Source organism: Charadrius vociferus, unplaced genomic scaffold, assembly GCF_000708025.1.
Source record: "Charadrius vociferus isolate BGI_N301 unplaced genomic scaffold, ASM70802v2 scaffold87, whole genome shotgun sequence".
NCBI lineage: Eukaryota > Metazoa > Chordata > Aves > Charadriiformes > Charadriidae > Charadrius > Charadrius vociferus.
The window spans coordinates 1,079,661-1,107,566 of NW_009649314.1; the positions used below are offsets into that span (position 1 = coordinate 1,079,661).

Genomic DNA, 27,906 nt, shown 5'->3' on the forward strand with positions numbered 1-27,906 from the left:
AAGTAGCTCAGCTCAGACCACTCAATACCAAATATATACCAATACTCAAACCCAATGTGTAAGAAAACCTGTCACAGTTTTATCAAAATGAAAATACATATGTTTGATGAGTCATGTAAAGATGATGAGCAGTAATTGCTCTCAGAATACAAGCAGCAGTATATAAAATCTACCGTACAATTGAAATGTGGTTTATTAAATCCAGGCATTAAAGGAGTGATGTGTTGGCTGCTCTTTGTGCTGTAGACATTCCCAAATAGTTAGCTCAGGACTTCATAGCATACAAGCCTTTCCACGGAAATTTGAAACCCGTCAAAACGTTTGCATTTCTTCAAGTAAAAGATGAACTGCTTTAGGGTAACTTCACTGATTTGTCTTAATGTTTTTTTGTTCAGTTTAGGAGAGACTGTCATAAGTAATGTCAAGCCTTGTTCATCTACGGTAAGATTTTCAATTACTTTGCTTAGATAAGATAATGAATGTAACTGAATGATTTCTTAGAAAAATGACAGATGTTTTTAAAATGTAGATTGCTTTATTCAGGATAGATATGAAAATACAGAAGAGTCAGGTATTTTCAGATAGAGAAAAGAAACTACATTGATATTGTAGGAATTCAGTATATTAGAACATTTTTGTCTTAAAGTCCTTCATCACAGCTCAGTTGTTAGGCCATATTTTTAATCTCATCTGCATGACTGTAAATGCAGAGTAACTATTGTTTTTGGTAGAGTCACAGTTTTTGCTTCTATTGCTGAGGTCAGATTTAATTGCCTGTTTCATGCTGGCTTTTGTTAAAAATACTGATTAAAAATATTTGCTTGACAGTATTTAATTGAACATCTGGTGAGTAGCTGTGATAAAGCCCTGGAACAAACCATAGTTTCAAGTGATCTCTTTATAAGTTACAAGTGATCTATTTATAACTCTTCAAGAATTTTTCTTTCTTTATTTTGTGCTTATTTCAAAATTAAAGAAACTCTAGCACTCATCTCCAGACACAAAATGCAATTACATTAATAATTCAGAAACTTTTTTGGGGGTAAAATCTCCTTGGTAACAGTTTTGTGTAATTTTTACTTTCACTTTTTAAAAGCAAAAGTCAGGAAAAAAACTGTTCAGTGCTTTGCCAGTGTAGAGCCAATACCAGAAGAAGAAAACTGAAGCAGGAAAGGAGAACAATTATATTGAAGATATATCCAAGTTTAAAAGAGTTTTCTTTTTCATTAAAATATTTAAGTTTCCAAGAGTCCTATTTACACTGGAAAATACAGTATATGAACATACTACAATGCCTTGCTGATATTATGGAATTAAAAAGAACAGTGACTCAAATGAAAATATGTTTCTTAGTCTTTTTAAAATGACTCATATTTCATGAATTACTTTTAGCGTTTCTTTAAGTGATGAGTCAGAGGCATTCCCTTATTTTATATTAAATGGCACCACGGAAGAAAAAATGTTAAATATGAAAATATTATTTTAAAGAACATTAATAGGTACAACTACTTTTACCAATACTCTTATTGTTACTATTTCAGATAATTTTATGCCTATGAATTGTATGCCTTTATTCTTTCCCCTATAAGAGCATTTAAAATATTTTTTTAATGTTGAATTTGTCTTGAAATCTGCTTAGGACTGCTTGTGTGCATAGACTAATAACTTGTGCAAGTATTTCTATGATCAGAGTCCAGGTAATTAATTTAGTCACTTCCAAGAGTGAAAGTGTTTTGCTAATACGTGGTAAATCCAAAAGCTTGCTTCTTTCTAGTGAAAATAACTTTGTTAGCATTTGAGATATCTGTTGGGTGTGGTGATTCCTAAAATGTGAGCTTCTTAAATGCAAGATTTGCAAGTTCTTGCCTCCAGTTCACAATGCTTACAGGTAGAATACTTTACCAGAAATGTTAGAGGTATTTTTTAAATTTATAGAAGTTATTCTTTACTTCTGACACTGTCTTTCTCTTGTGAGGTATGGCTAAGCAGAAGACAGCTAACAGGCCGTGGTCTCAGCTCTTTCAGTTATCCCTTGATAAAGCTTTAAAAAAACAGGTTTTGAGGGAAGACCCATGGAGTAATCTACTTCATTTTGGCAGACTGAGCTATTTTATGTATGTTTTATGATCAATTTATTTCCCCCTCCATTGTTTGGTACAACAGGGCACAAGGAATGTTGGAGCTGTGGAGGAACCACTCAAGGCAGAAGAGAAAAATAAATCTGCAGATATTTCAAAACAAAAAGAACAATGCCTTGTACCATGTGATGTTCAAGCTAAAATTTTACGAGGGGAAAAACATTACATGTGCAGTATGTATTCATAAAGAATACTCTTCAGTGACAAGCTATGCAATCCCATGCTATGCAATCCTCTGCTACGCTACGCTATGCTGTGCTAATTTATTTTTTAATCTTCTTAAGCACATGCGACAGCCTTTGACCCTGCTGCTCAGGCTGAGTACTGTTCAGATAATTTGGGGTGCCATGTTTTTGGGGTGCAGGCAAATCCAGACAGCAGCTCAGCCCACCTACATCTGTGTTACCCTCTGAATGTCAGTAGCTCTCTCCATTGGAGAGGAAGAGTAGGGTGTCTGTCCCTCATTTAAACATCATAGTTAGGTGTGGGGGAGTTAAGTGGGAGTTAGTTAGATAGCTAGTTAGCTAAAGTGGGAGGAAATCTATACTTCAGCTTGCCTGTTATAGATACTTATGCAGGACATTCTCTGTTCACCGCCTTGACAAACTACACAGCAAATGATGTAATCAGTCTCAGAAACAAAAATTGTCAAAATTCTTGTCTTTTCCATACGATTTTTAATATGTATTGTTAATTCGCTGGCAGGTTTACTTTTTTAAATTTTAGCATCAGGGCAAAAAACAGGAGTAGGAGAGTGAATGAGTAAATGTAGGATAAAAGGAAACCTTATATATCTGTCTTTTATTGTTTGCATTTGTATTTCTGTGATAGACATTAACTGGTCATCCAAGTTGCCCAAGGATAAGATGAAATTCTTATCAAATCTTAAGAAGAGCCATCACTTCTTAAGATGTCTTCGCTGCAACCAGTGAGGCTGAGGTTTTTAGCATCTTTGGCTTTAATCTGTGGTCTCTGTACTACTTCGGTTTCACTTTTAGGTACCCTAAGGCTAAACACCTTCAATATTCATTTAAAGATCATAAATAAGTGTTTCGTCATCCAGTCATATTTCTAGATTTATGATAACAAAGTGGATGAACATATTTCTTTTAAAGGAAATTTGCAGAACTCTCTTGTTGAATATGCAAGAAGTACAAAAAAATTAGTAAGAAACATGATGGATGATCAACAGTCTTCTTTGGATTACCTTTCTAATCAGGTACTTTTTTTATCCTAAAGATTTTTATGTATTATTTATCATTACAGGTGTTGTCTAACTGAGGAAAATTAAGCACTTATGTTGTCATTGACACAGCAGAATTAGAGTCTCTATCACCATTCCTTGTACTTTGGGTAGGGTGTGTGAGTTGCATCTCTATGAGGAGTGATAATGACCACCTGGTTCACAACTGTGTGGCATTCATGGCAGTAGGGGAAGTGGAGGACTGTTCCTCCACATTGGTTGCTGTATTTGTGCAGATGATGTATTATATTATCATTAACTCTGATAGTAGTTTACAACCACTGTGCATCACTTAGTAAAGACGAAAAAACCTTTAATCAAATGGAAGGATTTTTTTTTTAATGAATTGGAATTGTGCCTAAAGATGATTTTGAATGAAAAAAGTAAAAAATCAGACCAATTCACCTAATGAAAGTATGAATCACTAACACATCACAAAAATGAACTTCAGATTATATTTATTAGGAGTCAAAAAGAATGTCTTTAGAATGTAACAGTCCTCATTGCAACCTAATTAAAGATCTTTCATTTGAATTTGCAGGTAAATGAACTCATGAACAGACTTCTTCTTTTGAATGCAGAAGTTTTGAGAAAGCATTTGGATACACTTCCTTACAAAGCAGTTCAATCTCATGGTAAGAATTTTTCGCATTTATTTTTGACCTCTTCCCTTTTTGTCTTTGTATCTTGACAAAAAACTAATTAAAGCAAAGGTAAGCAATTAAAACATTTATAACATAACAGTATTTATTCTGTGTTAGTAACATATAAGCTCTGGAAAATTTGTGAACTATTTAAGACTGACATGATAAAGACTGCTTTAAATCATTTGCAACTGATTTTTCTGGGCATCCTGTTTAGCATCTTGATTTTTATACAAAATACCAAGTATGATCATCAGTTCATAAGTGAACTAATTCATAAGTGTTGCTAAATGGCACTTTCTTTTGCAGTGAAATAAAGCGTGTTCTACATTCGCAATATCCTTCTTCAAATGGGATGGAAGTCCCTTGTATGCTGGACAGTTAATCTTCTTTGTAATGTCCATCCCAACTAAAGGAAACATTACCTCTAAGCAGTCCTACTGGCCTTAGAAACTGCTTGTTTGAGTATGTTTAACACAGACCTGGCTTAACACTCAGAAGCAAAGGGTTTTTCAGGTATACATTATGATGTAAAGGTTTTTACAAATATAAATAGAAATATCTGAAGGAAAAAGACATCCCATCCCAGATAATACATTTTTTTCTCACTACAAGTGAGAAAATCATTTTACAATGTGTAAAATGATCCAGATACATCACCTTTAATTTCTGTATCGTATCTGTTAAGATTAGAAAGAACCTTCTCTATACAATATAATTTATACTTCTTTCTGAGCTTTATGGGGTTCAGAGAATTTTCATTTTTAAGGTAAATTCATGGCAAAACATGATTTTAAGGTTTGCATGACAAGAAAATGCTATTTGAAATCATTCATATGTTACCAAGAAAAGTAATATTTCTGTGCTTTAGCTGTATTTGTTTTTTTCTAAACATATTTTGCTAATGAACTTCAAATATTTTGTTCTCTAGGGTTGGATTGCACTGATATTAAAGATACTGTTGGTTCAGTTTCAAAAACTCCAACTGGTCTGTACATTATCCATCCAGAAGGATCAAATTATCCTTTTGAGGTAATAAATTTATTTCTCAGGATAGTCACAATTTGCTTGAGAATATGAACTTAGAATATATTTAATGGATTTAAAATGTTTTCCTTGACAATTTCTCAACAGATGAATAAGGAATGTATTAAATCATCCAAATGTGTCTGACATTAGTATAATTTTGATGAGTTTCTCATTTTCTACAGAGAAATTTAATCTCTCTCATAAGATCCCATCATCAGTTTTCATATACACTGAAAAATGTACGAAAGAGGAAAACCCAAGGTGTTTTCCATCACTCCTTTTGGACATTGAGAAGTGCTATTCTTTTCTGTTTTAGAGGTGGAAAACTGAGGAGCCAAGTAACTGATTCATTTGGTTCCTAAAATGTGACCTTTGGCTTTTTGAATTATTCTGTCTTCTCTTGAGAGGTGACTCCGCTGATGCCTATAGGTTGGACCATGATATTATATAGGCATCTAAATATGTAGATGTACATTAGTTTGAGGAGAAGATGCTTAGCTCTTGTCTGAGCATCATTACAACTCAATCTTGAGGCAGAGAGGCATCTAGACAAAGGAAAAAGGATGAAATTCATCAGGAACTGCAGCAGTCATGCTTCCTATCACCACCTGCATTTTCTGTAATTGCTCAGATTTATAGTGCTCACCTAGGAAAAGAGAGTTTTGGGTTAATTTCCTCAGGCTCAGGATGTTCAGATCCATGCAAACACAAGGAATAACTTTGTTTTGTCTGTTGATTTCCATTTCAGGCTGTTCTACTTAGGGAAGTCCTTATGCATAGTGGAAAGACAGATATGGCACTTCCAAACCTTTAATTTTGCAGTACATGCTGGGGTCATTAGTTTTTGGAGGAAAAATATGGAGCCAGCTAATAAATAGCAAAATTTAATATCCAACTTTACAGCCTTCCTTTATATATATCAAAGGAAGGATGAATCCCTTTATCTATAGCCAATTGGAACCCTACAAAATGCTACAAAAAAAGAGCTCAAACTGGTTATAGAAGGCTTCAGAAGTATGCTGGCATCTCAAAAGAGAAAATGAACTTGGTTTTACAGATCCCTGATAGAAAAACCTGTCATTCTCTCTATACAATGCAGCGAGCTCAGGGAAAAGATCTGTAACTCATCAGCAAGTTCTTCCAGGTAAAAGAAAGGCAAAGACAGGTAGAAGTGTTTAAAGAACAACCATATTTATAGTATGGAGAAAATACTGTCTGCCTCACCCCAGGATGAACCAGAGCACAAAATGCAACTGCTTCAGAATTTCTTCTGGATTGTAGGGGATTCCACTGAGGAAAGATTCATACCTCACCCAAATTACTTTTCCTGAGAGATGGTAAGACTAATCTATGTAAGAAAAGTGGTTTCTCAGTTCACTTATAGTTTTTGGCAAGTAAATCTGAAATTATAAGTTCCTTTCACTTCAAAAGTATTTTTGACACTTTTCCACATTTAAAGTTACTGCCAGAATCTGAGAATCAGTTATATGAGTGGAAAGGTTCCTTAAGGAGAACAAGAAACAAAAGGAAAAATCCTAATAATTTGATTAAAAGCACAAGGTAACAATAAATAATGAGAAGAGACGTCTGCACTCATGGAATGAGTGTCTCATTTCTTGTCTGGTAAATGTTACACAGAACTGAAAAGATAGTGCCAAAAAGTTCTCAGAGAAAAATATCTAAAATATGTGTGTTCCGTAAAGAATATTATTTTAAGGAAAACTGTTTAATGCAAATTCTTCCATGTGTTGAAGCGTAAAAAGAGTACAAGAGAAATGATAGATGAACAAAAATAGCAAGACATTAAAACATAAACAAGAAATTGTAATGCATTTTAAGGGGCTAATAGCCAAGAGTTCTGGAAGTTCTGCAGACTAGCAAAGTAGGAGAAATACAAAGAGGCAGAAAACCATAAAGAAACTAAAAAACAGAAAACAAAGCCAGCATGAAACAATTTATTTCAATGAGGATCTTTTCAGCAATAAGCTGCCCTTTAAATGTAACTGAATCTAAACCAAAATGTCTTTAGAATCATTTGCATAAAGATACCAGATAAATGAAGAAAACTATTTAGACAGCTTGATCCTGTTATGTTTTCATGTTTGAATCCTCATGTTTTCAAAAGTGAGTATATATTTTGATGCTTAAATGAGGCTAATTGAAACCTGAATTCCAGGAGCTCTAAGAATATCCGGTTTCAGTGGTAGTGGCAGGTTCTTGTCATGTCAGAAAATTAGTCCCAAATGGGCTTTTGTCTGAGCATTCAAACATGAAGCAATTAAAACCAATTTCACTTCTAGAAAATTGAATCATGATCACTTTCTGATACATTTTTCAATGAGTAAATTAAGATCAATGATATTTCTAAGGTGGGTCAGACCAACTAAACAGTCGTTTGGAATACACCTGTCATGCACACTAAAGATGGAAAGGGAAGAAATACTCAGTAGAAGCATCCTCCTGCTCATTTAAATTGTACCTGGCACAGTCATGCCCCTCATACCTTGCATGATAAGAAACACAGAACAACCTGTAAAGTGGATTAACTATTATAAGGGTTTAAGAAGGAAAATTGCATCATTTCCAGCATATAAGGGATTAGGAAACTACACAGCGATGACTGTTTTTTGTGTACCTATCTCATATTTTTACTTAGATGGTGTATGTTTTGGTGCCATATCTAATTGGCTGATGACCCTTCATGTAGAACCAAATCTTCTTCTTCTGAGAATTATCAGCACTCCCACTGATTTATATTAGAGAAAAGATTGATGTTGTGACCAAGTGGCCCCTCATTGTATTTCTGACTTACAGGGAGAGGAGTAGCCAAGCATGCAATCATCTTCTCGAGACAGTGGATGAGGCAGTGGGATTATTTTTAATCAGTTTTAGCTATTTGCATCTAAATATTCATTTTTCAATCTTCTGTATTTCTTTTTATTCCAGTTCCACCCTCCTTGGGTGACTAAAATAAGCATGTGATTCTCCAGGGAATAAAGCCCATAATTTTCTTCCACGCACATGACCCTTACTATGATTCACTCGGTATTTGTGTTGCAAGGATTGCTCAAAGCATCCAATGGCATTGACTTACTTGAAGATCCAAGATTCCCCAGGTTGTATTAGATCACATTGTAGCTCGGTCCTGTTGCTTTTTTGTTGTTCATAGAGAAGATGTTAAGTCACAGAGGTTCTGAATGTGATGTTGATGTGTTCCTGCCAAGGAACAAGTCATTGGTTTCATGAAAAGTATCTGGCTGGTACAGGCAACAGGGGTGCAACATATAAAGCTCAGATTGCCACAATTTTTTTGAGGGTTAAACTGACTTCCACCTAGACTCCGCTTTTAGCAACTGGCTAAGATTGCAAATCTCTCTTTTCTGAAACATGTTCCATTGTGTCCATTCCTTGTAACATGAACAAAAAAGGCATACTTTACTCTATCATTCGTGCATCTACGTAGTGCTATGATTTACTGATAGTCAACATTATATTCTGAACTTACTTTTGTTATCACAAGTAGCTTAATGGCTCCATAGCTATAAGTATTTTCCAGGTTAATTCTCCTGATATTAATCACATTGGGAGATGCTTAAAAATGAGCCTGTGTTTTTAAACACTAATGAAGCATATTATCGCCTAGAACTACTTTGAACAGCTTAGGTGGTGCAGTGTATGAATGTGCAATATGCACTTTTCTACAGTAGGATCCCAGACTTTCTAATCCCTGTTAGAACTGGTCAAGCTCTGGCACCGAGGATGTACTTGAAAAATACCCAGAGTGACCTTGATACATTCCACCTAACTTTAGGCACTTAGCTGAAATCCCTGGAGAGCAGCCAAGGGTCTAGGGGCTCTTTCTGTCGACAGTGGAGGTGACTGACATCTGCAGAGGGTGATTTAGATCTTGGTTTCCCAGAGCCATGCTATGAATGCACATTTCTCTGTGTAAGGGGGATTACAGGGGACACCAGGGCAATAAGATGCCTAATTTAGGGAACTCAATTACATGTCTAAAGTTAAATGGGGTGAGGAGAAAATGTGCCACATAATGTGATATTCCATAGAAGAGCAGAAGGCAGCTGGACCGTTGCCATTTGACATGCTGTTGGGCACAGATTTTAACGAAGACTCATAAAGACTCATAAATCTGAGAGTTGATCTTACATATTCAGTGGGACTGCTCAGTTGCAGGCTGTTAAATGTTCACGTTGGGACTTCCCTGGATGCGGGCCCCATCTTATGTAGAGTTTTTTGCTGCTCCAGCATAAATTATTATATACTGGGTTATTGCTATCACTTTTTCCATTTCCTCACCTTTATTAAGGGCTCTACATTTCCCAGGCATCACAAACACAGTATTTCTGAGGAAGAAGGTATGATGGTGAGGGAGAACACATAAAAAGTTGTGTCTGTTTTGCTTTGCTGAAATAAAGGTATATTCAGTGTTAGTGCCTGTATCTGTAATATTTGCATGATTAATACATGACATTGCATTGTTGCTTCCACTTCATGCTATTATTAATAGACAGTGACATTAATCAAAGTTTATTTATTATATTGGATATGAGCAGACATTTGCACACAACAGTTTCTACTGGTTGAGGAAATATCCAAACCAAGCAGTCCAACAAGAACATATAAGAAAATACTGCAGCTTCACTATTTATTTCCTTTGAGCTTTTTGTTAAGATATTTGAAAGATATGTTGCTTAGCAAAATTCTGAATAGTCCACCTTTATTTAATTAAAATGTTTTCTTCATAACAGCTGCTTCAAGAATGCTTAATCATAACTATGTCTACTTTAGGTTTTGTGTGACATGGATTTTCAAGGAGGTGGATGGACTGTGGTTCAGAAAAGAACTGATGGAATCATTCCATTTCAGAGAACGTGGTCTGAATATCTGGATGGATTTGGTGACCTTTCTGGTACTAATTTTAAATATTCTAAAGTGCTTTGGACCCAATGTTTCTGCTGTCTTTATGTGAACTACATTCCACTAAATTGTGTGGGATTTTTAGTAGTACAGAGAGTAGAGTTCTTGTTTCTTAAAAGTCTTATTTATACTTAAGCATTTTTTTTCATCAAATCTATTGTGTGATCTTCTCAATAATGACTGTCACCCTACTAGAGTCTTTAGCCATTGCCCATCCTCAGTCTCACAGTAGGTGTTTAAAATGTTGTGATATTTTCTTCCTAAAATAATGTATAAATTGTATTTCCCATTTTTTCAGATTTAAAAAAAAAAAAAAGACTTAGTTAATTGTAATCACATTTGTGAAATATTTCCTTAAAGCAAAGAAAAATCACTAGTATTTCACCATAGGGCATGCAAAGCTAAAACCAGCATGGAAATAATTCAGTAGCTAACACCAACACAACTGTGATACTAATTTTTTACTGCCACCTTTCATCCAGCAAGTCTAAACCCAGTTGCTTTTTCAGGACTGCAATGGAAGCACACAACTTCTCAACTACACAAAAAAGCACAGCTCATATGGAGCAACCTTTCACGGAAAAAAGTGTGATTTACAGAGGCAGCAAATCTCAAGGATAGGGTTTGAGTTTTGTTGCATTTCATAGAATGCTAACATTTATCATTTCTCAGTATTTTCCTTAGGAATGCTACTGAATTCTGTTTAATCAAGTGGATCTTTAGCACCTTCAGTTTTTGTAGTCTTCTGAAGGTATATTGAAGATGAACACTTGAAAGTTACCATGTGGACAATTTTCTAAAAATGTCACAGAGAAAAAAGATGATTCGCACATATTTCCCAATGAAGTAGGAAGATTACTTTGTGCCTTCATTAGTCTTTCAAAGACAGACAATTTTTATTACACTTGGTTCAGGAAGGAAAGCACAAAAACTAGAGGAATAAATATTTTCTTTTACACTTTCTGTTTCTAGACGTTTATTGACTATATATTTCTGTTTGAGGGGAATTTTGGCTTGGGCTGAGGAAGATTTTTCACATAGTAAATCAAAAAGCCACTAGTTTCAGTCTCTATGTGGATTTGGAATCAGAAAATGACAAGCATGCCTATGCATCATATGATGGATTTTGGATCGAGGATGAAGCATGTTCTTTTAAGATCCATTTGGGGCGTTATTCAGGAAACGCTGGTAAGAACCTCCTTCTTGCAAGTATTTAAAGATAGCTGCTCCCTTTCTTAATGTGAAAAAAAGCATTCAAAAGTGTAATACTTCATTAAGAGAACTTTTAAAATGTTTATTTCTAATCTGGTTTTCTCTATTTGGTGCATAATGAACACAGATAAATGGTTAATAATGTAGTGATTGGTTATGCCAAAATCAATCTTCACATAGTAAGAAATCATTTTATTTTATTGTTTCAAGGTATTCAATGGAATAATTGAATAAATACTCCTTTAATAGAGGAAAAGGAATAAAGAAAATAAAGGAACTTTTAATGGATTCAAGTCCACAGACTTGAATATGTAATATGTATGGGATTTTGTGTGTGTTTGTGTATATCTATCTAATGGTCCAATTCTTCAGATGTCTGTTATCCCAAATTTGCTGATGTTAGTGGAAGTCTTCCTGGTGTTTTTGCTTTAGTTAGTTCAGAAGTGCCCAGACAGTGGCATACAAAGGATAGAGAAAGAAACTGACTGGAACAAATTAGGCCTACAGTGTACTGGCTGATATATAGGTACAGATGAATTTGCAATTCCAGATCTTCCTTAATATCATAGCTATACCAAATGTGTAAACATTTGTGCTAAGTATTACACCATGTCTTACTGCTTTTTTCTAATTTTTTTTTTGCCTCATATTTACTAATATGCAAGAATGTTCCTTATTACCAACACAATAGTTACTCTCTAAAAGTGCTGCTGCTCTACTCTACCTGTATTTGTAAGAAACATTATTTCTCTAGTAAGACAACAGAACCAGTAATTGCTGACTTCTGTGGTCTAACAATTCAATTTTAGCTCATGACTCACTCTGGAGCTTTGGGCACATCACTGGAAAATGTGAAGTTAACAACTCCGTGTTTGTTTTATCTTTTCTTCCACTGTTTTTGAGGTGAAGCCTTCACCTTCATAGCTGGTGTGTGTCACTAAAAGCAACAACCCTGTAAAGATCTTTCATTGAATTTCAACATCTTCCATGCTTCTCGTTATTTTATACTTTTTCTTTTCTATGCATTTAACACACTGCCAGCTGATTATTTGGTGCTCTTGAACCACTTTTGAAGAAATCTATTTTTCTAATAAATTCAGAGGAAAGGTTTGCGAGTTATGCAACAAGTAAGAAATGTTATGTTTCTCCATAAATAACTCTTTTATCCTTCTGTTTTACTTAGGTGATGCATTTAGAGGATATAGAAAAGAAGATAACCAGAATTCAATGCCTTTCAGCACATTTGATGTTGATAATGATGGATGCAGGCCAATGTGCACTATTAAAGAACAGCCTGTAAAGAGCTGCAGTAACTTCAGTGATAACACTGGATGGTGGTTCAACCAGTGTGGCCTTGCAAATCTTAATGGTGTTCATCGCTACACAGGTAGATTTCTTGCAACTGAGATTCACTGGGATACATGGACAATGAACAATAAACCAGTCAAAATTAAATCAGTTTCAATGAAAATTCGGAGAACCTATAATCCATATTTCCATTAACCTATGAAAATAGAAATATATCTAATCTTGCAGTTATGTGGGATAATGTATCGCTGCATCATAAATATCTTTCATTATCACTTGAACAGTTCAGTCTTAAAACTTTATTAGATATTTCCATAATACAGTTACTCATTTTTATTATGAAATGTCAGCATTTGTAGTGTTCCTGCTGGAGTAAGAAGGTCCTAAGAAGAACAAGGTTTTCAGAAAATGGATGAAGCTTAGTGTTTGTCAGCTTTTATTCAACTGCCTCTTATGCAATCTCAGAGCTAGCAGAAAAAATATTAAAAAGAGTGTAATGCTGACTTTTGAATGTGTTTTTTCTATGCCCTATGCATATCTGAATTGCCAAGAAATTTCAGTAAGTTTTCTTTTAAAAAGCCATATACCTGCCATTTCGACCATTATATTTAGGAAAAATACCTTTTCTTCATCTTAGGTTAATTTTCCAGAACCAGCTCTTCTTTCTGCATTCCTTATCAGGCGAGATAACACTGACTTATTTCAACACATATGTAAGGTTCTGTGTGCTCTCAGGGCCTGATTTTTATACAAGTAAGGTAGATACCGACATGCAAGAACTATGGTCTGTTTTGTATTTAATTTTCACAGTTAATGTGTTTCATAATCAGATTTTTACTCTACCATTGCCTATTTCACAATTCACTACAAATAAACACCTTTTTTTTTTCAAAGAAAATGTGTAATATTTCATGTAACCTTTGGAGTTTAAATTTTTTGATATATGGGCCTGATTTCATGTTTTTAATTCTTATTGGCATTCACTTTGTGAACGGTCATGTGGTAATGAACAAAACCAATTCGAATCATGTAAGTACATTTTAAATTAAATAGTGTGAATTGTCTGAATTCCTGTCAGTAAAAATAGAATAATATCAATAAAAATGTGAATTTTGTCAGTACAGCAGTGTGTCTGGAACCTGCCATCTATTCTGTAGCAACTAGGCATGGTATTTCTCATATCTGCTTCAGTTTCAGTAGATCATCTCTGTACTAACGTGTGGAATGAAATCAGATTTAAAAACTCTATGGGTTTCCTCTTTGCTGTCCTGCACTTTGACCAAACATTAATACAGTGAGCAGAAATCATCATCAGAACTACCATGTTTTAGAACCTCTTTCCAAAGTTACATGCAGTTATAGGAGGAAATTAAGCTTCTGATAGGGTACATAAACTGTTACAATGTTAAGGAAGAGAAAAATTTCCTCTTTTCTTCTATGCTTGACTATTCCTTTTACAATTGGAGGTAAAAAGTTGCTAAAAGCAGAGAGTTTCTCTCTGCTAGAGACAGAAGCAGGGCCTATGGTAGAAGCATGGTAGGAAGTAGCTTGAGGAAAAATATTACAGGCCCTGTAGATGGATTGTGAGAGAAGGGGTAGCTCATGCTCCTTGAGGAGACTGAATTCTGAGCGTGGGGGGATTTTGTTGTCAGACCTTGTAGTTGTTGGAATTAGAGGTGGAGAGGCAGTATGTACACCCTCTTTAGCCATCCCTCTCACTCCAGGCCAATTAGGAATGCAATCTTGTCTAACAGCAACATGGACCCAGCAGACCCATAATGGTAGATACTGTGACGAAAGAGCTTCTGCACTAAGATTAACAAGAATTAGAGCAGTATGTGATTGTTTAAAGAGTATTCTGGCTGCTAGCCTGGATGTTGTCACTGTGTTAGGGCTACTATGTCAGGAAGAGTCCCCAGGCTGCAGTACAACAGTCCTACTGGAAAATGCCAGTGGCTACATTTCATGGAAATTTAATCGCTTTGATGAAAGCCTCAAACTTTGCTCTGACAACCAGGCCCAAGCCTGTGAGCAAAAAGGAAGAGTCGAAGTAGGGAATCTGGATGCTGAGTGCAGAACTAGAGTCTACTGACACCCTGAGGCTCCTTTTGGCTTTATTAGAATCCCTGCTTAAAAATTAAGCTGGCAAATGAAGACTGTAGATGTGTGCTGGCAGATATTATCACATTTAATTAGCAGGTTTAATATCTCCTTTGTCAGCATTTGTTAGATTAGCTGGTAGTAACAAATCACAGAGGAGATGGGCCTGGAAAGATAACTAAAGCTTGAAGGGTCATTCCTGCAAATAGACATTGGGTCTTAAAGTCAAGTCAAATTGTAAACCTGTATGAAAAATTAATTGAATTCGCAATATCAGTATTGGTGGGACATGGGAATGTTTACTGGTCCTTGGAGATAAAGACATTTCCAAGGCTATTTGCAGAGACTGCTTTGAACTCAATATATATGCTTTAATACCATTAAGTACTGCTCTACTAGCAAGGTCACAGATAGACACTGTGTTCTCTGTGGCTTAGAGTTCCTTCTTTCTGTAGATAAAATGAATGAATTTTGCTCCAGGCTTGACTTGTGTCCTAGTTGTGCTATGAGAGCTGGATCTGCAATGTAAACTACAAACAGGATGACCTCCAAGTCGCAAATACTAGACAGATTTTAACTTCTTTGAATCATTCAGGTATGGATTTTCAATATAGTGTTCTTAAGCAAGAGATGGACTTTCAGACTAGAAACCATATATGAACATAGAGATTGTTATGTATTTCTCTTTTATTTGCCATATTATCTGCTAGTCATGATCACATTTAGTGCTTCTGTGGCATGAAAGCAAGTAATTAGATAATAATTAATATCATTTAATGATTTTATTTCATTTCATGGAGTCCAGCAGCTGAGAGGATCTGAATAAGGTTTCTATGAAAAGCTTTTGAGCATGCGAATCTCGTAGTTCATCATCATTTGAGCGTGCTGAAATGTATTAGTATAGACTGTTTTGTTTTAAAATTTACTGTATGCTTAGAAAAACCGAGTGCTAGAGATTAGTTGGCAGCTTGCCTGGTGCAAATCTGAAATGCAGCAATGACAATAGAACATTTTCCATGTGACAGATAGCTACTGTCTTCAAAAGTTCATTCCATTTCCTCTCTAAGACTAAAACAACTGTGAAAACAAGTAATTTTTTAGTTAAATGCAGAGAATTTACAAGGACATTAAACTGATTCCAGGGGCCTGTGTTCCATATTTATAGCTGATGATTCCCAACCACCATACATAAGATTTTTGTGGCCATATATTTAGGACTGGTAATCAGCTGGTTATTGCCCAAACAGTCTTGTTTCAACTAAATAAAAAGGAGAATGTAGGGTGTAGCATATTAAGAGAAACTGATTGAGTGTTCCAAATAAAAAGTAGCTTGGTTAAACTACACTTAATATCTATTCCAGGAATGATACTCTAGACTATGAGAAGTTGTCTTTAAAGGACATATAATCTCTGATGTTATGAAACTACATTTTTTTCTTTTGTTTTCTTTTTCCAAGAGTATGTCTTCAATTTGTAAATCTCTGTTTGGTGAACTCAAATCATTTGACCCAGTTTATGATGCTATAGTAATATAAATAAATGACAACATGGTTTCCACAGCCCGAGTACTACTGACGTGGCAGTGCAGGGTTGAGTGTATTAGACATCTGGAAACAACAAAATAGTACAGCCAAAGGCATTTTGCTTTCCACTTGGAAAATCCTTAATTGGACAGTAAAAGATCCTCTAAACTACTTAGATTACTTTTTTTTTTTTTTTTACTGTAAATTTTGGCATGCATTTAAACCTTCATTATCAGTCTTGTTTCATTAACAGGAAAAATCATTTTTTGGCTTTATTACTGGTCTTTGTTATGGAATATATTTATGTAAAAGTACTCTAACACTACATTGTATTGATGCTTATGTTTATGTGCATCTTACAGTACTCCAAGTTGCAAGTAGTAAACTTTGATGCATAGCTTGACTCTAAATTTTAGTGGGTTGTATGCAACAGTTTCCATAAGTCTTTCCAGTTATTTAAGGATGACTAATGTAATGTCTAATTAACATGCAGTTATTTAAATTACCATCTCAAGAACTCTTGCTTGGAATCTGCTATGTTGGATGTTCTGCAAATGGTGGCAGCATGACCATTAAGATGAAGATGCTGCAACCTGAAAAGCATGATACTAAGGGATTCTGATGTGTGCCTCTAGTGGGTTAAAGCACAGTGCACTGTTCCGCTGCCAGTGCACAGTGTGGTATGAAGTGCAAAGCTATATGAAGAAGTTGCTGAAACTGAAGGAATATCTGCTTTTCCCTCCTCCTCATCTGATGCATGAAAGATAAAATACTAAAACACTAAATGCAGTAACATGGTAAAGTTCTCTTCAGCCTCACCATAATCTCTGTAGATTCCCTTTAACAGAATCTGAGGTGGTTTTAATGGAACTATTAGCTCATTGGGATGCAGAGCTCAAAACGGACTCAACATTGTAGTGAGCAAGGAAGGAAGAATGAAAAGTGAAATGAGACTGGGCCTATAGTTTAACTTGTATGTGACCGTTTTGAAGACAAGAAAGAAGTAGTTATGGCAGACGATTAAAATTCAAGGTCTCCCCATGGCTGCTTTTTTTGAATGTCCAAGCCCACAATTCTTTTTGTAAAGGTTCTAACTATCAATTACATCATGCAAATGCCCACAGTTTCATCTGGAAACTCTGTTCAGTGACTGGTCTGTGTAGAGCTGGTTAGTTTTCCTGCATGCTCAAAGTGTGCTACCTAAGCCCGTAGCTAGTCTAATAAGCATGGGCTCTCATTCTTCCTGACCAACGTTGCTGGATGATCCAGTAAAACAGAGGCAGTCCTGACTTGTCCCGATCTTCAGAGCAAATTGTGATCCTGTTTTGTACAAGTCATCCACAAATATCAGTCCCAACAGGGACTGTCTTTTATCAGCCTTTACCTTTAACAGAAACCTAAATAGGTACTAGTAGTTCCTTGTGATTCCTGTGGTCAGACAACCCTGCTGGATCTGTTTAAGGGACCAGACTCCATTCAGGCTTATATAAAGCTTATGCCCTTTATAAGATTTGTGGGTGTGTGTACCCACGGCATTGCACATATTTTGATCCTTTAACACATATTTTCTGGGAACCTTCACTATAGCCCTTATGCTCTCTCATCTGTTCTAGCTGTTCTAGTTACAGTTTGTCATGGTGCCTGTAAAAAATATAGAGACAGAGGTATTTGTTATATGGGGTTATAAAACAAGGTAAAGTTCATAGAATCATAGATGATCTCCGGAGCTCTTCTAGTCCAGCTCCCTGCTAACAGCACATCTAATTAGATAAGATTGCTCAGAGACTCTTCTATTCAAGTCTTCAACACCTGCAAATATGAAGATCCCACAACCTTTCTGGGCTACATGTTCCAGTATTTGGCTCCTCATTTTTTTTTCTCTAATATCTGATTGGAATTTCCCATGTTCCATCCAATGTCTGTTACTTATTGTCCTGTACTGACTCACTCTGATTTCTCGTGTATGTCTGAACTGGGTTACGTGATCCCTAACTCTCTCTTCCTCCACTGTGGGTCCTGCTTCACTCCCACAGACTGCTAGTAGGCTTGGGCGACTAGGAAAGCCTAAAGACAAGCCTTACCAGTGAAAACTGAGGCAAAATAGGCACTGAGTACCTCATCCTTTCTCGTGTCCCCAGTCACAAGGTCCCCTGCCCCCTTGAGCAATGGGCCCACATTTTCCTTACCTTTTCTTTTGCTGCCAGTGTAATTATAAAACCCTTTCTTGTTGCCCTTCACCTTCCTTGCTAGTTTCACCTCTGGCTGAGCTTTGGCTTTGCAAACTACTCAAACATATGCAGGCAACATCTTTGTGTCCCTGTCAAATAGGCTGTTGCCGCTTCCACCTTCTGGGCCCTCTGTGTCTGAGCTCACTCAAGAGCTCCGTGTTGATCCATGCTGGCCTGCCTTCTGCTGTGCTTGCCTGACTTCCTGTGCTTTGGAATGGATAAGCACATGTATGCATTTCGGGGTGTTTACCTAGATTCTAAAGCTTTCCAATGATCATCTTTCTTATTGTGTGTTTTTTATAGCAGTTATTACAACAGAGCAGGGACGAGGGCCTGAGTTTATTACTATATTTCACATGCAAGAACTCTTCTTTTCTAAGAATTGATTACTCCCCTGTCTGGAGAAAAATCTGGCTCTGCATAGTATATACTAAGTCTTTGATTAAAAAACCCCTCCAAGTTCATTGCAGTGCAATTATTCGTTGCAAAAGTGGTGACATCATCCCAGTTACAGAACTACAGACCAACAGCAAACAATAACATCACATAACATAACATAAAGATAGATAACATCTGCTTTGAACTTGCTAGATGCTGCAAAATAGACTATAGGCATAAAGCATGAACATTTAATGACATCTTCTTTCCTTGGCAGGATTATTTCCATCAAATCAACAGGCATGCTCCAGTTGCAGATAAAGTGCATGGCACTTGTCTTCTCTTTGAATAGTTTTGAAATTTAAGATGACAAGACTCCAATAAAAGTTGAAGTTGTGTTTCATGAAGAAAATTTAATAGACTACAACTTGGCTTGATCATTTGTAGCTTTATGTTTAAAAGCAACGTTCAGGGGAAACATACTAAAGATAAAAGAACAAATAATAACTTTTTAAACATATCACTACTACAAAGCCTACCAAGGAGTTCATGGGACCAAGAAATAATCTAAATACCAATGGTGTGCCCGCATCTTAAACACTGCATGCAGTTCTGGCCACTCCACCTCTGAAAGGTCACAGTAGAAGAAGTAGCACAAAGAAGTATGACAAGAATGTCTAACATGTTAGATAAACTAAAGTTTAGAAAAACAAAGGTATCATAAGGAGATCTGTGATTAACTCTTAATGTCACGGAGAAGATGAATCCTTGCTCATTGTTTGTGAAGTGGCTCCCAGTGTAATCTGTGAGCAGCTGGCTTAATACAGAGGAAACATTTTTCATATGTGATTAAATTGTAGGACCTACTGCTATCATATATTGTGAAGGCCACAAATACAAGTGTGTTCCCAAAGGGACAAGACATAATCATGACTAATTTAGGCACTGCTAAATGCAATGCAAGCTCCAAATGTAGATTCGCTTCAGGAAGTTCCTAAATGTCAAACTCTGTGAAGGTGGGAAGGTACAAGGGAGAAGTCACTCTTTAACTGCTCTCATCTCACACTGATTCCTGAAGCATCCAAAACATCCACTGCAGGCCAAGTGGAAGATGTGACATCAGGCTGGGTATGTCTCTGAGCTGTGCACAGGGTCTGGTGCTCAGTGCATGACAGAGAGAGATTCTTTCTTGAGGCAGGGGAAAGACCTCTTTTTAACAAAGATGAATTAAATTTCAAAAGGAGAAGTAGGCAGCAATGCTGCCAAGCACTTCTTTGGAATTAGTGAAATTCCTGACCTGAAAGTATCAAGAATAAGTAAGATACTGCAGACATAAGAAGAACACATACTGTGAGGGAAAGGACAGAGGGAGAGAAAACTGATGGCTTTTTTTGCTCTGAAACCAATGAAGGTAGAGAGAGTGGCAAGGGTAAGTGCGCACACTCAGCAATTTATTATGAAATGCAAAAGGAAGAGACCAAAGCAGCAGAATCACCACATTCCAGGGATGGTGGTTGAGCCACCATCCCTGGAGGTATTTAAAAGACATGTAGATGTAGTGCTGAGGGACATGGTTTAGTGGCAACTTGGCAGTGTTAGGCTAACAGTTGGATTTGATAATCTTAAAAGGTCTCTTCCAACAAAAACGATTCTATGATTCTATGATTCTGTGGCTTGATTGAAAGAGACCTGTGAAAGCTGTGGTGGAAGGTTCTTGTCTGATCGAAATAAAAATAAAGCCACTGTGTAAAACTGGCATTCAGCACCAAGACGATATTGCAGTGGGTAAGGAAGTTTTGATGTGTGGGTCCTTCTCCTTGTGGGCAGAAAGAATGAATTCACTAAGAAGATTCAAGATAAAATAAGGACACATTCATTACATCTGGACACTGTGTAATTAGAATTTTTCCAAGATTAAAACAGGGAACAAAATCATTACTTTGTTTGCTCAAAACAGTCATCTGACCAGGTTAGGCCTATCATGTAGTCTTTTATGGCAGAAAAATTATATAGGAAATAGTTAAGATAGTTTTCTTTCGAGTGGCTGCTCCCCCAATATGAATAGTTTTTTAAATTTAGCTTTAGTTAGATTAGTAGGAAATAAGAGGACTTGGAAAACATTGCAGATAAGAAGTTGCAGAAGAGAGAAATAAACCAATACTTCCCACATGCAGAGGTCAGAAAGCCAGCCTTAACATAAATTAACCAAGTTTTCTAAACTTGCATACCCCAGGACAGGATAATATTGCTTATAGCTCATGACTTTGTATGGATCAAGATTATTTTGTCATAGCGGTAAGTCAATAAAATAAGTAATCTACATCAGAGTGGTGCTCTTCCAGCACTGAATCTGTGCGTACGCAGAGGTTTCCATCTGCAGGTGCCCTGAAGTCCTTGTCGCTTACTTTTCGAATTTGTGAAGAGGGCTCAGGTTTAACAAATAACCATCTGAGCAGCTATAATTTTATGCTGGCCTCATCACTGGAATTAAAAAAAAAAAAAAAAAAAGGAAGTTTAAATTCTGACATGCTGAGACTTTTAACTTGGGAGCGTAGTTACTCAGTGCTCCCCATTCCATCAGTGGAAGACATGCACATCAAGAGCTTGAGCCAGACCTTAAATGGCTCTGAGGAAAGTCAAATTGTCTCTGTTGATTACACAGGGAGCAAAGGAAACCTGCACTTCCTACCTGAGCTCCCCTGGAGGCTGCTCGGAGCTCAGGAGAACAAATCAAGTCCTGGGTGCTTGGAGACCTTTAAAAGGGGATTCATTTGCCTACACATAGGCAATCAGAGCCCTTGGAAACTTCCTGGCACATTTGAGGTATCTCACACAGGTCCTGTAGGAAACACTGGCTGCCCTGGAGCTGCAGTGGAGGCCAGACAGGATACCCGAAGCCACCTCAGATGGCTTGAGATGCCTGAGCCCTTCCCAACAGGAGAGGTCTGGCTGGCTGCAGTTGCTGTCCTAAATCTGGGTTCTTTACCCAGTGTGCAAGCCAACAACACACAGAGCATAGATATTTCCAAGTTTATTCTATTAATGCGCAGAAATGGGGTGCTCATCCCAAAACAGGAGCACACCTTAGTTTCAAAAATCTCCACTTTGATACACTGATTAGTACATATTCAAACAATTAATACATATTCATCTTTACTCTCTTTAATGATTGGTCAAGATTTCTTTGCTTCCTATGTAAGTTAGTGTGCAGACTCTGTCTTCTTCCATTGTTCTCTTTTGAGTAAGTGGTATCATTTGAATAGGTGATCAATGAGTCAGTAGTCGTGATCTCCCCCTGCCAAAGTTACCTTTTACCTACTCCTCCTCTGATCTTGGCAGTTCCAAGTGGTTTCTTCAGTTTGCTGACCAGGCCCACAGTTCATAACTCTCTTGACAGGAATACCCTGCTTATCAACAATGCTACATTGTCTGGTGGTTAGTTCCTTAATTGAACTGTAGATAAATCATGTCTAGTTACTATTTCTCTATTTTAATATTAGGTAAATAGTTAAATAGGGTTAGGGCAGTATAGACGACTTGAGCAGCAGCAGGTTTCCGTGGTTGCTTCAATTACATTTTACAGTTCATTTTCCTAGTTTATGTCATTTTTACTACAACATAGTAAGAGAGAAGAGGTTAGAAACAACTTTGATAGTGACATCCTGGCAGGGCAGGCCAGTATGAAACGGGTCTCCATGGGATTGAAATTGTGCCTCCCCCTGAGGTCTTATGAGATACAGACCAATGTTATCTGTTCTCTCTTTTTTTATCTCTGCAGTGGTGGTTCATACCAGAAATGCTGCCATAGATGTACGTGGTGTCATGACTAGAGATGAGCTTACAGCTGGCGAACTGCATTGAACTATACACAATCAGGGAGGTGTCAAGATACTGCACATATGCCAATTCTACTTTTGACTGAGATCTTTTCTAAATGCAGCCACTGCGACTAGGTTTATATTTACTACACCTAAACCTGAAGAATAGGAGCTATTTTACAGTTACAATCAGTGAATCAGAAACCCTTCTGGCAACTTTAGCTTTGTTTTGCACCGCTCCCTCTGGAGCGTGGCCTGCAGGAGCCCCAGCACCAGAAGCCAGCAGGGATAATCCATCGGGATGGCAGAGCTGCTTTGCTGGATTTCTGTTCGCAAGGCTGTACAGGGAGAGGAAGGTATTTACAAAAGGGCACTGGAAACACGTGCACCCGTCTCCAGGCTGGGCATCGATCTGCCTCGTGTTCTGATCTATAAAGACAGGCAGCGCTTCATTTCGCAGCTCATTGTAAAATGAGTTAAAATTGAGGAAAGAAAGGCATTCTTGGCTTTCAGTGGATGCGGGTTTTGCTGACGTGTTTCATATTCATTGATCAGAAGTTAAGTTCTTACTTCACAACATGCTTTAATAAATCCTTCTCATACGGAGCAGTACAAATGACACTGCACTGTGCAGTATTGCATAAAGATAGAAATAATGTAAGAAGAGAATAGTCCTTTCATTAAAGAAACCTTTTTTGCTCCATGATTTCAGATGTTCACTTTGTGTGTCTGTGTGGATCGCACAGGAGCAGACACACGCAGGAATGTGTTTCTAATGCAGTTCTCAGTGAGGGAGAAGTCCGGTAAGGCCTGTATAAAATGGGCTTGCACACAGTTATTTATTTTCCATGTGCTTTTCTCCATTGCCTCAGCTTTTCCCCAGCCTCATGTGGCCTGACATTTTTGGGTTTTATTTTTGCAGAAGACTGTCCTTGGCAGGTGGCTTGCAGACAAGACTGCGTAGCAAAAACAAGCCCTCAGAAGCAAATACCAGGCTCGGCTCTGAGGCCAGCAAAGCTTTGTTATAAAAAACATTCAAAACTGAGAGAGCTTTTCCAGGTACACCTCTTTCCTCTGTCAACTGCTGACTGCCAAGTCCCCCTACTGCCCTCGGTTTCGACCCCGGGGGTGTGACGGGCGGAAGGCCCGCCTATTTTCCACCCAGTGGCTTCAGGACTTGGTCAAAACAGGCCGAGGGGCTGTGCTCGTGCGGCGGGGCGACCCGCCAAAGGGCGGCCGGGCCTCTCCCACCGCGCCGCTCGGCCTCCGGGAAAAGTAGGCCGGGGGGAGGCCGGGCGGGGGGCCCCCAAGCGCCGGGCGCGGCACTGCCTCCTCCTCACCGCCGGGGCCGGCCTCGGCTCCGGCCCTGCTCCTCCCCCGCGCCACACAGCCGGGGCTCCTCTTTTCATCTGTCTGGTTTTTTTGTTTGTTTGTTTTGTTTTGTTTTGTTTTGTTTTGTTTTGTTTTGTTTCGTTTTTAACGCTGAGCGCATTTGGCACAGAGTATCCTCCGGGTTTGATGTCAGCTGTTACCTGCCTGCATGGCATCAGCCCGGGCTGCACGGTGTCAGGAGGCGCAGCCTGTGCTGGGCCCCTCCTGCAGCCCGCGGCCGAAGGCACCGGCGTTTGCCTTCCGTGAGGAAACCCCCATGGCGCCTTCAGAGGGCTTTCACGCATTTCCTTTTGGTTTATGTTGTATGCTCTTGTATTTACGCTGTACAGTGCCTTGGAATGCTTTAGGGGGTATTTTATATGTAGCATCAGGGAAGAGGGGCTCATGGTGACGAATCTTCCCTCATAAGTGTAACCACGCAGTTCTCTGCAACAGATGGAGCACAGGCACCGAATGTTCAACAGTAAAACAGAAGGTACAAGTGCAGTTGCACTGGATGCTTCCAGGGCATTCAAACTGCGGTAACCAAAGTCACTGGGGCACCTGCATAGGGCCCGTCTGCAGGATGGCATGGAGGCAGCTGTGGCTACCACCTGCCTCTGGGAGGGTGGTGGATTCTGGGGGGCAGGTGCTGGGGAGTCTGGGGAAAAGATCGTGATCCTCTCTCTCTAGGCAATCTGACAGGTGAAACCAGGAAAAAAACCCAACCCAAACCCAAGAAAACAATAAAGTCACTTCCAAAGTTTCTCAGAGCCCAAGCAAAACCCTTGGTGGTGAGGCAGAGGGAAGAATGGGAAGCTATGCAGTCCAGTAGTTTCAATGTTCATCCAATTTACCCTCTTCTACTCATAGTGGAGATGGCAATTGTTGGCAGTTCTGAAATGAGTTATTAGATAAAGAAAATGGTTCAAGAAAGACTCAGTCAAAACAGTTCTAGATATTTTCTTACCATGCAGACTTACATAGTCCATTCATACAGGCCAGGCAGTGTAAACTTGGGTATAGATTTTCATCACTTTGGCTCTTCCATTGCTAATTCCCTGCATCAGTGCTCTCAGGGTAAGCCAGTAAAATCTGAGAAATTGGGTGCAAGTCTGTTCTCAAGCTGGGAGACATCTGTGTTTTGAAACAGTCTGGTGTAGGAAAGCACAGACAGAACCAAATACGTCCATTTGCCAGCATACATTTGAAACGTAGAATGTGCAAGAGCAGCATGGAGACTCTGAGTCCAAGCAAACGGTAAACAGTAGCAAAGGAAAGTTACTCTTTTGGTTTAGGGTGCTAAACCCTCATTTTTGCAGTATGGACATTGATTTAGTGTGGATTAAGTATGTTGCCTGCCTGCATACGGTATGCCTCTGGTTTGACACTGTGGGACCAGAAATGATGCAAGCTACAAAGAAAGAAGATACAAAGCAAGAAAACAAAGATGATTCAAACTAGGGAACGGCTTCCAAGTGGGAGCAAAGAGATAGATTAAGACCCTTAAATAAGTTGACCCTCTTAGGGAGCAGAGAGTATAAAAGGGATCTGTAGCATCTATGGTGACGTGGAAAGGGTGAACGGGGAACAGCTGTCAGGTGCCTTCCAAACCAAGACCTATCACATAAAATCAGCAGTTGGCAAGTTCAAAAGAAGGAACAAGTAGTATGTCTGCACACAATTTCTAGTGAAGTGTTGGAATTTGCTAAAAAGGCAGTAAAAGTTTGCATGTATTCAAAAAGGACTTTGACAGACAAATGCATGGGGCTGCATTCACAGACCTTGACACTAGATCAGGAAACCCCTGCAGAAACCCCTGCACCAGTGGTTTCTGGAGGCTGACTGAGTTTTGATTTATCTTTGTAGCTTCTACAGGCATCTGCCATTGGCTCCCATCAGACGTGGGGATTGTTTAGGTGGACCTTTGGATGAAGATTGTGTAATAGGAATGTGTGAGGTGGGTAATTTCCTTCTGTAAGGGCTCATAAGTCGCATTTATAGTATAGGTATGGGAAACATTTCCCATTTCCTAAGGTGGGATGGGTAAGCTTTGGCAGTGGCTTAATGCTTCTTGCACTTCACTCCTCTTGTGCTTGGGTGCATGCCTGACCCCTCTTCCTCTTATGCACCCGGGTTTTTGTGCAAATGTAACACATGGCATTTCCTAGGCAGGTGTTATAGCACACTTTGACCAGGTGCTGGTCAGAGTGCTTGGCAGACCAGGACTTCTGAGTTCACCACACACCCACATGTAAGTGCAGAGGGAGAAGGCATCACCCTCTCCCTCCTTGTGCCTCTTTTCTGGGACCATATACAAGAACGTAGATTTGTTTCTCAGTGCTCCAGTTTGAGCTGGCATTTGATGCTCCAAGTAACCTAGAGCTAGATGGTGTGGCGAGCCCTGGTGTGGGATGTGACACCTGTGTGTTGTGAACGAGGATGCACCTTTTTGTGCATGGTAACTTCTCCCTGCGGGCGAGCCTTATGGCCAGGCACTTAACTGCAGCAATAGTCAGGTTAGTTGGCACGTCTGACACTCATTTCTGTTTCTGATGTATTTAACTGTGTCATTTCCCATAAACTATCACATGGACACATTATTCGGAGACAGCAATCCCTGAATCTTGGTTAATATTACAGTACAGTTCAGGCCACCACCACTAGGCTTATGCAAAACCTTTTGTAAATTTTTCTCCAGCTAGGAATTTAGGAAACAGCTAATTTTTTTTTTTTTTTGCCTTTGAGCTGTAAATCAGGAAACAGTTTAATTGCCAGTGCCAGCAGAGATCACTGTTAGGAAGTTGTTTCATGACTGTTTTGAATAGGGCAAGTGCAAACTTAGAAATGGACACAAGAAGACATTTTCTTTAAAAAATAATTTCTTCCCAACTTCTTTTTCTACTTTCCCCTTAACCTTTCTTGCAGATTGTAATTTCATATTTACTTTCAACACTCAGCTGACAGCAAACTTCTGACAAAGCTGTTAAACTGAACCAGGGATGGGGAAACTATGAGATACAGAGGAAAATGCAGTAGTTGTTTGCAAGTCCCAGCTTTTCTATAGTATGTCACTGCAGATAAAAAAGGTCAAAACTCAATTATTATTTTCTACAATAAGCAGATATAAAACAAATTATTTTTTCCTTTATGTTTTTTTGGTTGCAAAAGTAAATACATGAATTATGAAACTGAGAACTCGGCACAGACACACAAATACAAAACTATGTATTTAAAAAAAAAGGCTTCATTTTGTATGTCTCCTGCCTGTCACAACAGATTCATTTTTTTGTTTGCAGCTATTTTTGCCACATAATATTCGATAAAGTCCTACATTATTGAAAGGTTAAGTATTTTGCAAAACTTTCTAGTGCTCTGATTTAATTCTGATCCAACCACATAGATTCACAGTCCACTAAAATGCTGATACATGAACAGAACAGAATTTGGCAGACCAGAGTACAAAAGCTGAGAAGGGCCAAGTAATACAAAAGAATATTTTGATACAAAGCCTGCTAGATATTACAATTTTAATAACTTTTTTCTTATTAGAAAATTAAAATCAGAAGAAAAAATACACTCTATTTTCTAGTGAAATATTTGAAGGAATCCAGCTATGTAATTGTTCAGATTTTGCTTTACATTCTTTTGCTAATATGCTTAGATGCTTAAACAATTTGTCTCCTCTTCCTTTCTGTCCTTTTTAATTAATAATTAAAAGGCAGAAGCAGAAATAACTCTTTCATTCTAGTGAAAATGAATGATTGATTTGTGCTTATCATTCTAACCCACCTTTTATTTAGAGGGTTTGAAAAAAAATTTCAGGTGTGACCTATCGTACAAATTGCTGCTTTTGCCACAGTGTATATCAAACAATCACTTTAAGTCCCAGTGGGGTACAGATACCGTCAAGGTGAAATAAAGCAGTTTGCTCAGCAGCCTGATCCTGACTTCGGTAATTCAAGTAAGGCAGGAC

At 38.1% G+C, this 27,906-nt stretch overlaps 1 protein-coding gene across 1 annotated transcript; it reads left to right on the forward strand.

Moving 5' to 3' along the window:
• The first annotated feature begins 211 nt into the window (after nucleotides 1–211).
• On the forward strand, nucleotides 212–13,235 carry ANGPTL5 (angiopoietin-like 5). Its single transcript, XM_009889408.1, has 8 exons — nucleotides 212–441; nucleotides 2,164–2,311; nucleotides 3,254–3,357; nucleotides 3,923–4,016; nucleotides 4,957–5,057; nucleotides 9,864–9,984; nucleotides 10,995–11,180; nucleotides 12,388–13,235. Exons 1-8 carry the CDS (start codon nucleotides 343–345, stop codon nucleotides 12,705–12,707), a joined length of 1,173 nt encoding a protein of 390 aa, XP_009887710.1. The 5' UTR covers nucleotides 212–342; the 3' UTR covers nucleotides 12,708–13,235.
• The last annotated feature ends 14,671 nt before the right edge of the window (nucleotides 13,236–27,906 follow it).